The sequence below is a fragment of the Leopardus geoffroyi genome, chromosome A2 (genome assembly GCF_018350155.1).
Source record: "Leopardus geoffroyi isolate Oge1 chromosome A2, O.geoffroyi_Oge1_pat1.0, whole genome shotgun sequence".
Taxonomy (NCBI): Eukaryota; Metazoa; Chordata; class Mammalia; order Carnivora; family Felidae; genus Leopardus; species Leopardus geoffroyi.
In genome coordinates this window covers 159878286-159897548 of record NC_059331.1, presented here as the reverse complement: position 1 = coordinate 159897548, position 19263 = coordinate 159878286, and the positions used below count along the sequence as shown (strand labels likewise).

General features: G+C 40.2%; 1 protein-coding gene across 1 annotated transcript in view; it reads right to left on the bottom strand.

Moving 5' to 3' along the window:
- Positions 1-15738, bottom strand: part of CNTNAP2 (contactin associated protein 2) — a 1977252-nt gene extending 1961514 nt beyond the window's left edge. The window contains exon 1 of the mRNA XM_045496029.1: positions 15261-15738. Within this exon, the coding sequence (XP_045351985.1) occupies positions 15261-15357 (97 nt within the window). The 5' untranslated portion in view covers positions 15358-15738. The remainder of the gene's footprint in view (positions 1-15260) is intronic.
- Positions 15739-19263: the final 3525 nt, after the last annotated feature.

Here is a 19263-nt window from a genome sequence, read left to right as displayed (position 1 = left end):
ATAATATTCGCTGTCTGATTTCCCAGCTTTCCAGATACTTGGATAGTCAAATTCAAAACTGGAAAAAATTGTCAAATTTCTTTTTATATTTTCCATCATACTTCAGAAAACGAGCTTTATCCTGTCTGCACATATGGCTGACAAGTTAAGAGTAAAAATGTTTTCGTTTTTGGATATGTTCCTCATGCCCACAAACTTTCTAATTTACAAATGTTGTGGTTTTCCAGAAACATTTGTGAGTAAGGTAAGTGAACACCTATCACGTTATAAAATAGGCTCCACTAAATACATTATTTTATACTGTTCTAATAATTTCTGCCACACTTTTTAACATAAGTATACTTTTTAAATAAATGACTCAAGTATTAATCTGTGTGTAGAATATAGCATTAGCCTATATATTTACAAGTTAATACAATAAATTCTAAATTAATATAGATTATATATGCATTATTTCCTTCAATTAAGTCTTTCTCGAGACAATGGAACGATATTATTATCTCATTTTTTGACCATTTACACGTGATATGTGGAAATCAGATAACATTCTGGTCTTATCTTTGCTGATTGTTCCAAATGTAAGCCTTAGCTTCCCTACCACATTATGAAATAAATGTCTGAGACAGGAACAGCCATTTCTCCAAAGAAGACATCCAGATGGCCAACAGACACATGAAAAGATGCTCAATATCACTCATCATCTGGGAAATGCAAATCAAGAGTACAATGAGATATCATCTCACACCTGTCAGACTGGCTAAAATCAACAAGCATTGGCGAGGATGTGGAGGAAAAGGAACCCTCTCGCACTGTTGGTGGGAATCCAAACTGGTATAGCTGCTATAGAAAACGGTATGGAGAGGGGCGCCTGGGTGGCGCAGTCGGTTAAGCGTCCGACTTCAGCCAGGTCACGATCTCTCAGTCCGGGAGTTCGAGCCCCGCGTCAGGCTCTGGGCTGATGGCTCAGAGCCTGGAGCCTGTTTCCGATTCTGTGTCTCCCTCTCTCTCTGCCCCTCCCCCGTTCATGCTCTGTCTCTCTCTGTCCCAAAAATAAAATAAACGTTGAAAAAAAAAAAAAAAAAGAAAACGGTATGGAGGGTCCCGAAAAATTAAAGGAGAACTATCCTATGGTCCAGTAATCACACTACTGGGTATTTACCCAAAGAATATAAAACAGTAATTTGAAAAGATATATGCCCCCCACCCCCGCCATGTTTCCTGGAGCATTATTCACAATAGCCAAATTAAGGAAGCAGCCCAAGTGTCCACTGATAGATGACTGGATAAAGAAGAAAACACACACACACACACACACACACACACACACACACACACACACACACACAAAATGAAATACTACCCAGTCATAAAAGAATGAAATCTTGCCATGTGCAACAACACGGATAGAGCTAGAGATTGTAATGAACGCTAAGCAAAGTAAGTCTGTCAGAGAAAAACAAATACCATATGATTTCATTCCATTCATATGTGGAATTTAAGAAATAAACAAATGAACAAGGAAATTAAAAAGAGAGTGAAAGACAAACCAAGATAAACTCTTAACTATAGAGAACAAACGGTGGGGGGGGGGGGGGGATGGGTGAAACAGGTGAAGAAGATTAAGAGTACATTTATCTTGATGAGCACTGGGTAATGTGTAGAACTGCTGAATTGCTATATTGTACACCTGAAGGTAACAGAACACTGTATGTTAACGATACTGGGATTAAAATTAAAAACTTAAAAAAATAAGTGAAGCAATTACAAATGATTTTGCAGTATTTATCACCTCTATTGAGTACTTACTCATAGATCTGCATAATATCTAATGTGTTCAAAAATGACCCCAAAAATTAAATTAACAAAATTAATTAACTAAAATCAATCTACCATCAAGTGCCAGTCATTGCACATTCTGTATATATCTGTTTTTGTTTTTGTTTTTTTTGAAAGAGAGAGTACACACATGTATACACATGCAGGGGAGGGGCAGAGGGAGAGAGAATCTTAAGCAGACCCCATGCTCAGCACGGAGCCCAACACGGAACCCGATCCCATAACCCTGGGATCCTGACCGGAGACAAAATCAAGAGTCGGACGCTTAACCAACTAAGCCACCCATTCTGTATTTGATCCTTATGGCAAGTCTTTGACCAGTTTTAAAAATTTTTTAAATGTTTATTTATTTTTGAGAGAGAGAGAGAGAGAGCACGCGCAAGCGAGAGGCAGAGAGAGAAGGAGACAAAGCATCTGAAACAGGCTCCAGGCTCTGGGCTGTCAGCACAGAGCCCAACGCGGGATTCGAACTCACCAACCGCGAGATCATGACCTGAGCCGAAGTTGGATGCTTAACCGACTGAGCCACCCAGGTGCCCTGTTATTTCACCATTTTAAACATTAGAACACCGGGGCTCAAAAGTTTCGCTAATTCGTGTAAGGTCGCTGAGGACCAGAGCCAACAACCAAACCCAGCCCTTTTGACATGTTGGTCTCTGCTCGTAACTATTACAAGAGAGTCAAAAGAATAGGTAGATTCTTCTTGAAAATCATTAATAGTTTTACCAAATCAACGTCAACACGTTTAATCAGGCAATCAGTATAAAACTAATTTGCAGTGATGACCACAGAACATTAGATTACAGTGGCCTTTACTTTAGGAGCGTCCAGGATGGGACACTCATCCATAGTAAACGACTATTTATTTCACACATGTATGGAGACTGGCTTCGAAAATACAGAAACTTGCCACAGACAGTAAATAGACATATACATAAAACACTCACATATAGCATTCTGATTTTTATTTGATTGAGTGAAGTCTAACTAACCAAATTTGCCATTTTAGGTTGAACCAAAGTAGATTACAACTACTTTTGGTTCATACACTCAAACACATTACCAAGAAACAAAACAAAGCAAAACAGAAACAAATAAAATTTTCCAAAATCTTTCAAGGAGTTTAAAATGGCAATTGTTAGGAAAAACTTACCCACCCTATACCCAAATCTATGGTGTATATTCTATTTATAGCAATTTAGATGCTTTGTATTCTAGAGAGTCAACTTGCTAGATAGTCAAGTTCATCCACAGAATGTAAGGATTCCTCAATGCCTATTTGTTTAAACAAAACTGATAAAACCTAAATTATTCTGATTTAAAGATAATACTTACTGTCTATATTTTCAACCAACAGAGATTTATTTTCTATTTGTTGATAAACTATTGAGCAACGCCATTTACTTTTCCAAAACTTTCTTTTCACTACATTTTTTACACAAGTCTTATTCCAAAGCCACCTAACACCTCCTCATCAGGGTGAAGTCTAAACGTAAACCAATGTCCGAAATGCATGGTTGTCCTCTTTTGGTGGGAACATTCTTCCTCTTTCTTTTCTTGGCTACTTCCTTCTTATTCTCTAAGTTCCAGCTAAAATGCCATAATGGGAAGGACTTTAATCACCTACTGATAAATTTACTTCTGGACCGACAGAGATGATTTATAATTTTAATTTAAATTTTAACATGCCTAATAAATAAAAGGGAGATTTGAGGCAACGTACTACGGTGAAATATTACGGTTGAAATAATTTTGAAATAAAAGTTAAGAAACCCTGCATGTGTGACTTACAGAAGCACACTATTAAATGGCAGTTTTTTCTCACTAAAATTTGGAAAACTGAATGTGTTATGTGGAAGCTTTTAAAAGTGATATAAATAAAATAATAAGAAATCATTTTAGGTCCACGCCTAGGTCACTCATTTCTCCCAAAGATGTCGATCAGCACATCTCCGAGTGGTCCCTCCTTTACAATTTCTTAGGCAACTGTTGTCACGGGTCAACTTCAGGAAGGAAGCCAGAAACTTCCATCACTTGACATGGTTTGTCTCTGGCTCCACCATGGGGGCATCTGTCATTCGAAAGTGCAATATGTAGAAACAAACACAGTGTGAGATGCTCTGAATGGTGTAATTATAGGCATATAAAGGAGCAAACAACAGATCTGAAAGCCTTTTACAAAAAGGCTGGTGCCAATTTGATAAAAGAACAACGCTGTGTTTATTTACAAGGTTCTAAAACTTCTTTTTCAGAGGTGGATGCGATGCTCTAATTTCTCCACTTGTAATCTAAAATGTGTAGAATCAACGCATTTTAAATTCCAAAATTTAGATTTGGGGTGATTATATAATCTCTGTAAAACTAAAACGCCTCAGATCACTGCATATACTGATAATGTAACACGAAGCCATGCTTTCACAATATGAAGACTAATCAGATTGCAGTAACACTTTCTTAATATACTTTGGACAAAGGACAAATAATAAATTTAAGAATATGTTGCCTTTCGTGTTGAGCAAGTAGTATAAACTATACTTTAAAATAACTTTAGGGGCGCCTGGGTGGCGCAGTCGGTTAGGCGTCTGACTTCAGCCAGGTCACGATCTCGCGGTCCGTGAGTTCGAGCCCCGCGTCGGGCTCTGAGCTGATGGCTCAGAGCCTGGAGCCTGTTTCCGATTCTGTGTCTCCCCCTCTCTCTGCCCCTCCCCCATTCATGCTCTGTCTCTCTCTGTCCCAAAAATGAATAAACGTTGAAAAAAATAAAATAAAATAAAATAACTTTAACAGCCCTTTTCCTTTTGAATGACAGTCCTCTGAAATACTTACCTGGTTCATTTTTGTTTTGATTCATACAGACATGTCAGTTTTAAGGCAGTATTTTTATGAGAATTACTATTTACAGGAAAACTTTGTTGTAACTGATATTATATTAAAATTATATTACTCCTGATTACAATATTTTTAGCTATAAAAATACAACTAATAAAACGTATCTGTATTTTGTGCTACAACCCAGCTATATGCACAATTTATATCCAAATCTTACAAAACCCATTTTAGTTCAATGCATTTGTATTTATTTAATGCCGCTCATGTGCAGCATTTTCCCTTAATGGATGAATTAATCTTTGACATATTAATTAGCCATCTATAAAAATAGTGACAAAATATTAAAATTATAGTTAATCATACTATCATGTCTGTCTTCAAATATTTTATGGCAGAGTAGACTATCGGGTAAATATTAAGCTTTTATTACCTGAAAAGCCCAGCTCCAACCAATGGCCAGATTTATGAGGACACAGATTTTGTATCAGTAGGAGAGAGAACTTGATAAAACTCTATAAAAATGAAACCAGTGAGCTTTCAATTTTTTGAGCATCCCTATGCAGAGAGGCAATCGACTAATTTCCTGTAATAAGTTCAGTGTAACTGGTATAGTACCTGCTCTGATGAAAGATGATTATTGAAGTCTGGTTCCTTTAATACGACCATGCCTTTATACCCGTTAACCTAAGTACAAAGTGTAGGCTGTGTCCATGCAAAGTCTGGGATGAGAGAAAAGGAGTAACTTCTGTTACCGATAGGCAGACGTAGGGGGAGTCGATGTGAAGGATATAAAACTGGGAAGAGCCTTCGCCTGAAGGGCGGACCTTGAAAAGGCAGGGATCTTGCAGGCTGGGGGTATCTTCAGGTTGAAATGCAACATCGACAGAGTTTCAAATGCAGGGATGTGGAGAGTTAAAATAGAAACAAAATATAAGGGCCTATTTTTGGCACTCCCCGAAGATATTTTTGCCATATTAGAAATCAAAATGAAACTCCCTGACATCCCATACCCACTTTGACGAAAATCAACTAATATGCGAAGATTATTATAAACTAAATATATATAATTATCAACTTTCTCTGCAACTACCTGTGCCATTTACAAGATTTTTTGACATCTTAAGCACTCTATTTCAAGTACCTGGTAGGCCCAATAATTATTTTGTTGACATTGGTCTTTGATTTGCATGCAGATTACAGGTATTTCTTTGAAACAACCGTGTTTTGAAAAGGGCAGTCCAAGCAGTCTGACCGATGATATGGCTTAAGTGAAGGGCAGAAAATGCTGCAAAATAGAGCCATGCAGCATGGTTTCGTTATTTCCCTTGAAACAACAGATTAATATTCATGTATAAATGACGATAAGTATCTGTGTTCTATCTTTTAAAAATATATTTCTTGCCGTTTTTCTATTGTCAGTAATTTGTGATGATTTCTCACTCTACCACCTGAATATTGAAAAGCACTTGCGTTATTTGACATCCCTCGACTCCCTTACTATTTTCCTAGAATTTCGCCTGTGATGAGACCAAATCACCACAGGGAGGTGACAGCACCTCTCATCTGCTCCAGAGCCAGAGGCTTGGACCATCAGTGAGTTTCCCCTAAATCAGCATGGATAAAACAGCAAAAGGTGTTCCAGAAGGACAGAACGTAAGTGAGGATGCAAAAGAGAAACACAACTGGAAAAGAGTGTGTGGGAAGCAGGAGCCAGAAGGGGTTTAGTACGGTGAGGTCACAGGGCGCACATGGGGTATACATGGGGTGCCGGGGGAGTTTGTGTCAAAGGGACAGGCAAGCACCAGGGAAGTGGACTCCTAGGACAAGATCTGTGCTTCTGGAAAGTATGTCGGGAATACATACCGATGGTAAACTAGAGGAAAATGGCTGGAAGCAGGGAGGCTACTAATTTAATGTCCGGAGGCAAACGCTGAAGATCCTCCCAAGAGTCGCAGTAACAGGAAAGAGAGCAGGAACAGATACAAGAAATACTTAAGCGTTGGAAATGGCAAATATTTTGGAGACAAATATTTTCCCACTGCCATTCGAGTCCAAGAAGTTTTCCTCTCAACAAGACTCTCAAGAAAAGCTTTAAGGTTTAGACCCTACATGAAATGGATACTGAAAACGATGGTTATAGATTACACAGGTATCATCACTTATGCTTAGTAATGTCAGTAATATTTATGGTTCGGATACAGACTGCAAAATCTCCTTAGAACCAGTTTAAAACAGCTTTTATTAATATCTGACAAAGCATTTCAGCAAATACTTTGCACAGCTTTCAATAAATACTTTCTTTTTTTTAAATAAATATTTTCAACACATGACCATGAAAAGGTATGCTAATAGTGGGGCTCCTTGGTGGCTCAGTCGGTTAAGCGTCCGACTTCAGCTCAGGTCATGATCTCACAGTCTGTGGGTTCGAGCCCCGCATCGAGCCCCGAGCCCCGCATTGGGCTCTGTGCTGACAGCTCGGAGCCTGGAGCCTGCTTTGGATTCTGTGTCTCCCTCTCTCTCTGCCCCTCCCCCACTTGCACTCCATCTCTCTCAAAAATAAATAAACATTAAAAAAATTTTTTTAAATGTATGCTAACAGTACCCAAAAGATAGAATTACACTGTAAAATCACTTTCTTATGAAAAGGAAGAACATAAATGACATCTTATGTGTTATTATTTAACATTAGTATCATTGAAATGGAAACATTACAGTAACAGGTTTTTTCCCCACTATTACTCTATGCAAGCAGTTAATTAACCTTAAAATGTTGCCTACATGCAAGATGAAACTCAATATTAGTCAGAGAACTGGAAATCAATGACATAGGATTTCTCCCTCAGCCTGAGGCATCATGGTCAAGAGCATACACTGGAGGGATAGATCGTACGCGTGGCCTGGCAAGCTTCTTCACTTTTCTGTCTGCCCACTTTTCTCATCTGCTGATCGGAACACTGGTCTAAGGACTAAAAGAGTTAATGCATCTAAAGAGTAGAGCCTGACCTGAAGTCAACACTTAACAAACACTGTTCATATCAACGGGCAAAAAACTGTTAGAGTATAAAAATGTCTATTGATGCCAAGAGTCTAGGAAACGATGCTCATTCATTGGTGGTGAATGCATGAGCTATTACAAATTTATGGAGCTCAATCAGGAAATGTTCATTAAAGAAAAAATATACAAACTCTTTGATCCCATTCTTTGCCACTGATTCCATACAAATAAATACATCAGTATATAAATATCAGAATGAAGCTGTTTATTTTTGCGCTGGTAATAATAGAAACAATGTAAGTCCCAATATGGCGCACTGATATCTTTGACACAGTTTGTCGACTGACATGATAAAATGGTTATTCTTACTCCCATAATCCAGACAGCAAAAAATACATATAATTAGCAACAATAGCATGTGCTTTAAATTAGCCATAAGAGACTTACATGCTTAGGTTAAGATGTCAGGATAAAATTCACATATACTACAGACGGGCATGAGGAAATTTTATTTTTGGAGATATGACCATTACAAACCTATTCTATGAGGCAGGTATGAATTCTCCTAAGTATTCTTTTCAAAGAACACTTAACGTTAATTAAGTGATTTAAGTGAGTTTTATCACTAACAAAAGTCAGCTGAAAACTCCCGGTGACGGTACATAAAACATGAGTATAAAATCAAGTTTTATTTTATAGATCAAATTTCATGAGATTATGCACACCTGTCTGGGACACTGTGTTGAGGGAGATATGACTCTATGGCCATATACAGACTCACTGAGAAACAAATGCCTGGACAGTAGTGGCATTAGACTCCGGGTCATTGTGCCCAAGGGCACACAGAAAGAAAAAGAAAAAAAAAATGGATCATGTGTTCTTAGACTGGTTGGCATTGGCACCACTAACCTAATAACATATTCATTTAATCATCTGAGAAAACTGATAATCATACATTTTTCCAGACATATTAATTTTTGTTTGAACCAAAAATGTTTCATACGCATTACATAAATCTATCAATTTTGTGCGAAAACTCACTAGCAATTAGGTAATTTCATGCAGAATAGGCCATGGTTAATGTGTCATTAAAAACTTTTCAACAAATGATACTCTTAAAATATGGTAAAATTTTGCCATGTGACATAATTAGGCTGAAATTTTTTCATGTAGTTATTCTGTTCATGTAGTTTGCCTAATATCTGAAAAAATATATGAAGTATATGAAGGTAAATATTTACTTACAAGGATGCTAAATAATCTGGTTCTCATTAAGAGGTGGCTGCCTACCAAAATGAGTTAACAGAGCCATGCAATTAATCAACATATGTTTTCTGTTAGTTCAAAATAAGCATTCGAGTCAGTATGGTTGACAGGTAACAACAAGCACCTTCTATTTTACGAGAACATTCTTAGAGGTAAATGCATGACTTTCTTTGGCGAATCATGGTATTTCCACGAATAACCTGCCTTTTGAATTCGGCATGTATGTATTTACTTTTTTCCATGTAATCCTTTTGAATAATATAATTGAGTGACATCACGGACATTGTAATAGCAGTAGAAAATTAGCAGGAGTCACGGCAAAATTTTTCTTTTCGCATACTTTTTTTTCCACGTGACATCTAATGCACATCCCCTGCCGTCTTCTGTAATACACATTCCCAGACCACTAAGGCCACCAGTCGAGCGCCAACCAAGCAGGGGGTGAATGAATGTACCTGAAAAGGGAAGGAGAAACTTACGTGTGCCTGGGGATCCTTTTGCCCAGCAAAAGTTTCGCCGCCTTCCTACATGTGAAAGCGTTAAAAAATACATCACTCTGCATGTTTACGAGGATATTTCAAACCAATGTAAATCATAAGTACGACGCAGAATACGGCCCTTAGGAGCTCTTGTGTACTTCTTCAGCACTTTCGCTGTATACCAAAAATATGATATCTTCAGCAAGCAAACTCAGAGCCAATGAATACGTCTTTATTTCCAGATTTCCTACTATCACGGGAGGTTTTAAAATCTGGAGTGCTATAAAAAATCAGTTACTTCAAGCTGTTATTATGAATAGTCTACCCCCCAAATGAACTAAGAGTTTAACAAGCTTGGCATGAAAATGTACAATTGAGGAAATGATCAACTTTGTCTTCAAAGTGCAAAAGACTTTTTTTTTTCTTTTTTAGAACAACCGACCCAAAATACCTAACTCTTCATGACCGTGCAAAAGGAACGTGGACACGAAGTGGTTACCAACTCAAGGCATGTCAAACCCACCTGATGCTTAAATAGGTAAGGTTCAACCCAGCACGTAGCTACTAAAGTCCATAAGTAAGATGCATTTAAAATGGTAATGTTACTGACCAGAGGTAAAGAAATGGTATTCCGAATGTCTTTCTAAGATGCGTATCACTAATAACAGAATATGAATGAATGGTTCTAGGAGGTCATAGCTGGAATAGGTCCAATTCTCCAACTCAACCTCAAAGGGGAAAACACGAGCCTCATTCCATTGCTGATTTTTAAAACCTGCAAAAATATTCCCATGTTCATTTAGTTCAATACCAAATAAGCTTGCTGCTGGCATTTTAATATCTTTGGCTTTGACAGGGTACAGCAAATAGCACTCTCTTCTCCGCCTGAGTTCTGGATTAGAAAAGAAGTCACAGGTGAAGAGCAAACACCACCCAGTACGTAATAATTGCCGAACAGGGCTGAGCTGTGTGGCAACAATGGGATTCATGAACCTTAATCCTGAAATTAAACAAACTTTCTAGCCATAGGAAAAACCAAAACACCGTAAGGCTTCTCATTTATCACACAAATTATTGCAGAGGCACAGCCTATATGTAGTTCAATGTCTTTCGGTGGAATCTATACCTCTTGCAGGCAGCTTGGAAGGAAGAAGGAGGGGCTCAGCCGTGACAGGCCTTTAATCCAAAGTCACCTGCCAGGCAAGTCCCTCTGCTTAACATGGGAAGGCTAAGGTTAAGTGTCACAAGAGGACTTTTCCTCCACATGCAAGGAAACATCAGGACGGACAAAGAGGCAGCCCCTCCATATCCCAACACCTTTAGTTGGTCAGAACTCAGACATCCAAGTTCTACAGATCCCAGGAGATGGAGAGATCCGATGTTTCGACCGATCATTCCTTTCAGACTGTCCTTTAGGTTTCTCATTTGAAAAGTTAAAGGCTATGTGAAGATCATTTCATCATTATTCGTACATATTAAAATGGCAAAAATAAACACGTAACTTCTTCCATGGCCAAACGTTACATGATTGTAAAAATATGTCTTGTTTTTCCAATAGCCGCTTATCTTAAAATATCTATTTCTCTAGAAATACTGATAATATTCACTTTCAGATACCAATACACGTACGGGGAAATCTAGCATTCACTTTATTTCCATAACACTGCAGTTTTGAGATTTAAATTATGTAGTCTGCTCTTTAATTTTGCAAGTAGCAGTAAACGACAAAAGAAAACACTTCTCGAATCAATTAGATACGGGAAAAATTTTGAAATTACATGTTTTATTTCTCCATCCCATTAATATCAATCACCACAAAACGTGCAGAAGTTGGTTCTCTATATGTGCGATACTCGTAAGAGAATCATACTCTAGCTGTGAATTAAGAATTTCTGAGCCTAGACTCTCTCCTTACTGTATACATAATTTTCAACAAATAAAATATTCTTAAAATTTTCCGAAGAATAGCAAGACAAGGGGATATATATCAAATACCTCATGTTTCAATCATAAGAAGGATACATCAGACAAGAAGACTTATTAGTTCATTTTTAAAGACTTATTAAGACTTTCTCTGGAAGAATTCATAATTAAGACAAGTAATCTAAAATCTTAAAGAAGTTAAAACTTGAAATATCTTCCAAACTAGAATAGAAAATGAGAAGTGTGGCTTTAAAAATATAATGCATATCAAACAACTTCGATGTTACTCACCTAAAATGATGTACATTTATAGCTGTATAAAAGTTAATAAATACCTATACTGAATCTAGGGATTCCTTTTTTTTTTTTTTCATCCAATTTTGCCATGTACCATATTAATGGAGGAATTTTTGGTAAATATTCCTGCTCTCTGAATATCAGTGCCTGCAATGAAATCAGGATTATACAGGTGTCTTCAATGAGTAACACTTTTCTTATTATTAGCTTAAATTAAGTAAATAATGTCCTATCTCTAATCAGCCAGTGAAATCTGCTGGCCCTAAAGCATTTTTTTTTTTTTTGTTTAAATTCATTTTATTAAGACAGCCTCATAGCAGCATTTGCTTTTATATTTATTTATATATATTCACATTTACTTCAACTATTTCAAAGATACCATTTTAGGGTGCTATATGAATTGGAGAAGAAGACACATCAGTATACTATTCTTTTGATATTGTTGCCTGAGTTACTTGAAATAATTGCCCATGAAAAGACCCATCTCTAAACTTGTAAGCAGCTTTAACTCTTTGGAAGATATGTTAGAAAATATATAAATATATACATATATTACATAAAATAAATATGTAATATACACACTATGTTAAATAATAATGTATCTACATGTTACATAACATGTATTTAAAGGATTTTGCCAAATACATATATGTCTGTGTGTATATTTATATATGCTTACGTTTATATTTGCTTGTATATTTATAAAAGCGTATTTGTTACAAAGTATTTGATTGATCAAAAACACATTTCTTAAATGTGACGGAATTATGGTTTAGCGGGTATGCAAAATAATGTAAAGTGATCTTTAACAGAAAGCACTATTTAAGTCAAAATTTATATGCTTTAACATTAAGTTAAATTCATCAAATGCTAGCCCAAACTCCTCGTCGTTTAGAACTGAACCGTCAGCATCTTTCAAATGAGTTCAAATAAATGCAACTTCCTAAGAGTAAAATATTCTACTTAAACTTTGCCTACGTGTCCCGTATGTATACATTTACGAGGAAGGTTATATGATTCTATCCACTCAGCAGCCGCTCGTTCTCACTGTGTCAAGAAATTAGACTCTGTCTCTACTTAATCCTAGAGATGAGCTTCTTTATTTTATCTCGTTATCAAAAACATAGTACTAACAGTAACAGCAGATTTACGTATGTTTCAGTAAGAGAGAAAGAAATAAGCCAGAAGCAAATATAGACTTGAAATGGTACCGTTATCAAATGAAAAAAATATTAGCTGCGTCTTCTAGAAATGTCCACCATGTTAAAAAGTTATCAGGGGGGCAGAAAGTTTTAGCATAGTCATTATATTCTTTTTTAAATGAGTACCAAATAAAAACATCACTTTTAGATTTTCATGCTACTTTTTGTCTCGTGATGACCTCTCCTGGTTGAGTTGTTCATTATCTTAGATTCATGTAGTTACCATTTTTTTTCTCCTTTGAGTGTTTTCAGTATTAAGAATATAACTATCTTTTATTCTTTTTCAGAGTTGCATAAAATAATAAATAAAAATTTTCATTAAGGGTAAAATTTCAATGTAATTTTAAAGCACAGAGTATGTGAAGCTCGTTCCAATCAATAAAGTCTACATCATTCTTATTATTAAATTGATTTCCAGGATGGAGGGAAACTTTGGGTTTTGGTCACACAATTTAAGTTCAAATGAAATAAAAGGTCATCTTAGTTAAGCCACTGTATGTTAACGAATAAGGTAATGAATAAATTTTAATCAAACATAAGTATCAACTATCTTAAAAGTAATAGTCTCTGCTATTCCCTATCACCAAATTCTAAGTTGTAAAAACTAAGAATATGTTTCTGAAACAACTTTACCATTTTTAAAATGTATTAACACAGTGGCTGCATGTATGCTATTCATTCTTGATACATGGCAAATGTTTCAGATGGATCCATCTTAATTGAAGTATACAGAAAGATGCAATACAAAACCCAGGAAAAATCCTGGATATGAGGGCCTTTAATCAGTGAATGTAATTAATTTAACTCGTAATGAATTGAATTTCTGAAAAAAAGTGGCAGTGAGTTCTATATAACCAGATCTTGAAATGGGAACTGAAATCTCATCAGAATAGTTTTCTCAGTATATAGTTACATATTTATGTAAATATTAACACTGAGCATTGGGTCTTCATTTTCTGTCTAAAGGTATAAAACTGGCCTACAATATTAATAATATATCACTTTTTTTGAGGTTTAACCCTCTTGAAAAAACGCTATACAATATTTTTCCAAGTCCATTACAAACTGCCATTTAGTGACTTCCTATCTTGCAAGAAAAGAGAAGCAAATTCAATACTTGGGAAAATGCATCAAAACAGTAATAGTGATTCATCATATGACATTATTATGAGGTAGATTTTTTTGCCCAACTTACAAAATCTTTTTTCAATGGTTCTTATTAATATTTTCATCCTGGAATAAGAACGTTAAGATTAACACATGTGTAAAGATGCATCGATGCATCCCAAGATCTCATAAACAGGAATAGGACTACACATACAATGAATTCTGGAAAACACGAAACTTTTTTTTTTTTCCTAAATGGAAAACACTTATTTTCAAACGAAAGTCTCCATGAGTATTCCTTAACAAATTAACTCATTCTCTCCCAACAACAAGCACTATGTGCTTATGAATGTTACCCTAAGATTCTCATAGGCAATCTGTCTAGTGTTTAACTCTTTCTGGACCAAAGGAGCGATCATGCATTTCCTCTCTGGATGCACAGTATGCACTTCCAAAGCAATTCAGAAGATGGGCTGGAGAGTTCTATTTTTTTCTACTCTTGCTAACCACATGAAAATATGAGCAACCTTTTCTTTAAAAAAAAAAAAAAAGGCTTGCTAAAACACAAAGACGTAAATACACTGAGCAGCATCATTTTCCTGAGAACTCTTAAGAAATGTGTTCATTACTACATTACTGACGGTTTGCCCTGCCTGTCCCAAGTCCTAGACTGTATTACATCCAACTGCCAAAGAATCGGAACAATTTCAGTTACCATACTGGATTCACTGTCTCCCATTTCAATAAGCAAGTACTATATGGTCATTAACTTGCTGGGGTGGGGGGGGGGGGGGGGGAAGGTGAGTAAGAGAAGTCCATGGGTGCCCAAACTGCTCAAAAGGTGCTCCTCTCTCACCCCCAAATCCGTGCTCATTTAAGTTGAAACCATAAATAAAAATATGCAACTTATTCTTGCCACCGTCTTCACTTTCCTTTCACCGACCTACCTAAGCAAAAATGCCACGAACTCCCTCCACAACAAGCCCACCGAAGTGGAAGAATAACTCCTAAGAAGCTGCCATCCACCCTCATCACTCCAACCCAGCAGGTGCCAACGAATCTCCCGGACCGGGAACAACTTTCCAGAAGCATCACCGGCCTCAAAGCCCCGTCTCGCCCCCCCCCCTCCCCACCCCCCCACCGGGAGCGCCGGGGCTCGGAGTTTCTCTGCTGCAGTGGCCGCAAGTGCGTGACGGCGGAGACACCCGCGCACGCCAGGGGCCAGAGCCGCGAGGGCACCTCGGAGTTGCCACCCCCCGGGGTGGCACCTCAATGCGGCACCGAAACCGCTCCAGCGCGGCGCGCGCTCGCGGGGGGCTTACTTACGGGACGCGGCCGGGGCCGTCCAGGCTCTGCAGAGGAGGTTGCTGACAATCCAGAGCGACAGCGCTGCCCCGCAGCCGGCTCGCGGAGCCACCACCATCGTCGTCTGCCGGCTCGCGGGACTCGGGGAGCTCGCTGCGGAGACGCCGTGCGTCTCTCCGTGGGCTTCTCCCGGGGAGGCGGGCTGTCCTCGGCGCGGGCGTGAGCCGGGCCCCTCCCGCTGCGTCCTCTTCTCCCCGCACCCCTGCGGGCTCCAGTTCGGCCGGGGCCGGGAGCCGCGGGGGAGGCGCAGCCTTCCTCTCGCCTGCGTGCGGCTTCTGCCTCGCGCGCCGGGAGCCAGTGAAATGCCAGGGGGAAGAAATTCAAACCGGGAGGGAAAGGGAGGGGGGAGCTAGAGGAGGGGACCTACCCCGCCCTCTCCCTCTCGGGAGGGAAAGGAAAAAAAGAAAAAAAAAAAAATCACCACGGGACGCGGAGGCAGAGCCGAGGAGCGGGGGCTGCAGAAGCGGAGGGGAGCGCGCCGGGGGACGCGGGTGCCGCCGGGGCCACTGCGGGCGAGCGCTCGCCGCGCCGCCGGGCGGCGTGACTCGGAGGGGCTCCCGGGCGCCTGTGAGCTGGCGCGCAGAGCCGGTGCGCGGGGAGCACGCAGCCCCGCGGGCGGGCGGGCGGGAGGGCGCACGCACGGCCTCAGCGCGGCGCGGCGCGGGGCGGCATCTCCCCGGCGCCCGGGCGGCGGCGGCGGCGGCGGCAGCGGCGGCAGCGGCGGCCGGAGCGAGAGCTGGAGACGCCGCCGCCGCCAGCAGCGCCTGCACAGCCGGGCGGCGGGCGAGGCGGGGAAGCCCTCCCTCCTCGCCCCCTCCAGTCCCCACCCCGGCTCCTCCTCCTCCTCCTCCTCCTTCCCCTCCTTACCGAGCCCCTCGGGCTGTCAGAACCCTCCTGCCCTGCCCTCGCTTCGATCGGAAGCCGGAGCGGGGAGGCACCGACGGGCCCGGGCCCAGCGGCCGGGGCGGGGGCCGAGCCAGGGGGCGCGCGTCTCTCCCCGGGGGGGGGGGGGGGGCGGGGAAGGGGGGGCGGGAGGCGGTGCTCAAGTTGGGGATTTGCGGCGCGATCGCGGACCCCTGCTCCGGCCCCGGCTGCCCCCCACTCTCCGGCCCCACCACCACCACCCCCACCACCCACCCAGCTGCGGGGAAACCGACCCCCCTCGCTCGGTCGCCTTCTCTTTCCCTCCTCTCCTCCCCTTCGGATGGAGATGGTACAGGCTCCCGGAGCTCCGGCCCCCCGGGAACCACAATCAGGCGTCCGACCGGCAGGTCTTCCGAGTGGTCCTAACACCAAGTGACGGACGGAGCCGAACGTCCCGCCCGGAGCGGCGGGGACTGCGGACGCCGCTAATGCAGATGTTTCCAATATGTAATTAATTCATTCTCGTACACGGGCGCACGTACAGCAAACACACGCCGCTGCCGGGAAAACTACAGTCAGGCAAACACGCTCGCGAACAGACACAAACACAGAACTGAGATGCATGAAGCAGGCGTACGGTTAACTACTTCGGGGCATCTGATGCATTACAGGTACTAAGAATGACGAATGTCTACGGGGACCCAGATTTTCTTTTCACGTTGAGACAATTGCAATAATAAATCTCAAGCTCTCCCTGCGCCGCGCCCCGCCCCCCCCCACCCCAGCTTACACCTGTCCACACTGGATGCTCTATACAGTTTCCTTCCATCCAGTCTACATAAAGTGCTTGGAATCTTCTCTGTCTGCAGAACCAATCCTTTCCCTGACTTTCCTGACACAGTTTTAAGAATCATTGGTCTTCTAACTACCTAACGATGTTTAGGGAGAGCAAAGTAGGAGTAACCACGTCTTTCAGTGTTAGGCAGTGAGTAAGCATTTGCCTTTCAAAATAAAATTTTTATGGAGACTTGCCTGCTCCTGGAATAGACTCTGAGTTTAATGTTATGGTCAGGTCGTGGAAAGGTCCACTGTAAACATCACTGGGTGCTCTCTGCATAATTAGTACGGTGGTGAGGGGCCTGATTCAGCATTCTTTATTAGAGCTTTGTTTCTTATTGATTTAAAGGGATGTTTGGTCCCAGGAAGAACTGTACAATCTGGAAAATGAAGAAACACACAGATGACTAACAGGGGAAAAAAACACTGCACACTCATGCTGTAAAATCCTCCTATAAAATGATACAGTAAACACATTCTTACGGGTAACAAAATGCCCCTTTTCTATTTGAATTCCCACAGACTGTCAAAAGTCAATGAATGCTTGCAAAACCTCTATGGGAGAGAAATGCCATCAACCATGTGTAAGAGCTCAAAGAAACCAGTCACAGGGGAAAAAAAAAGAATATATTGTGAGATAACACAACTTTTCAGAAGTCAGTTTATAGCTGTGTCTATTTTAACCATTGCACTAAACGCCACTAGAGTGGTGTTTAAGTGTTTTAATCAAAGGATAAAAGAGGAAACAATTGCAAGTGTTACCATTTCAGTATCTCAGTGGATGCCTTTCAATGGGTATCTATCTCAAGCAGATTAAACTGATTCCATTTCTTAGGGTACTGAACAAAAAGACCTGGAAGTAAGTGTCTATTTAATTGTTTTGTAACAGAAAATAGTATACCTGAGGGTGATTTTTTTTTTCCTTCCAAAAAGCATTCTGACCAGTTTGCGATCATTTCTCTTAATGAGTAAAAACAAACAAACCAAACCTCATTTTAATGACACGTATGTAATCATCCTGCATCACCACTGTGTTGTTGAGTACTACAGTCTTATTTCGTTCCAGTGTGAGCTAAGAACCTACCTTCATCTGTTTTCCATGCACTTTGCCACGTTTGAAAATGAGTGATGCCACATGCTTTGTAATGCAACTACCTTTGTTTTCAATGTGTAATTAGAGACAAACATTGGGATTCACAGTATACTTAAAGATATAGGACTTTAATGGTTGAAGGATCAGACATCCCTTAGATTCTAATGCTAAAAGTTCCCTATCCAATCTATCATTATCATCATCACATATTAAAGATAAACTTCCTTTTTACTTCAATTATAAATCTAACGATTAGTTAGAAGGTACAAGCTACTGAAGCCTGTTTGGTCTGACTAACCTTCAAGATCCTGTGAAACTGCTGCACCAACCGATGGACCTACAGTTCCATGAGCTGTCCATTAGATCTGGTAAACATGGTGTGCCTTGTTCCAAAGACCCATTATCAACACGTGCCTTAGGTTGTATTTGCAAATACCGTAATTGAAGATAGGTTATGATGGTCTGAAATACGTTTCTTTGGTTGGATATAAGGTTAATCCAAGCTTGAGAATAGTAAAACTAAGTGGACCAAAGGGACACAGAGAAGACAAAGGCATGGTGGGGAAAGAAGATGGGCACATTGCATTATTTGGGGAGTGGAGTTCTATACAATCAGAAAGGATAGCCATTCCTTGTTTCCCACCACTCACATCCTCTTCTTCTTCAACAGAAATCACTGGAGTCTTTTTCTCTAAATGTTAACATGACCCCATATTTGGAAGCAAGTTATTGCTTCGTTAGAAATATAGTCATCGTTCATTTAGTCAAATACTTGTTGAATATTTGCTCCTATTGAACCGGACATTGTGCTATGTACTAGGATTTCACCTCTGAGCAAGAGAGAGAACACTTTTGCCCTCAAAGTTGGTGGCCAGTGGTTGAATAACGAGATTAAATAAGTCCTCATCACTTTGATACTAACATTTATTCAAGTAATTGTTGACTAGGTAACTATTCTAGTATCTTCACATATTCTTCAAATATGAGTATCATCAGAGATAGAAAAATATCATCATCATCCTCATTCCAGATATCTTCAAATAGTCTGTGGCATGGAAAACTATCTCAAAAGTCCTCTCTACATTTTGGAACTTAAATGGCAAAAAGAGTCCAAATATTCTGGTTTTATGTATGGACACTCTGAAGTGACTAACTCTGTTGAATGGGGCA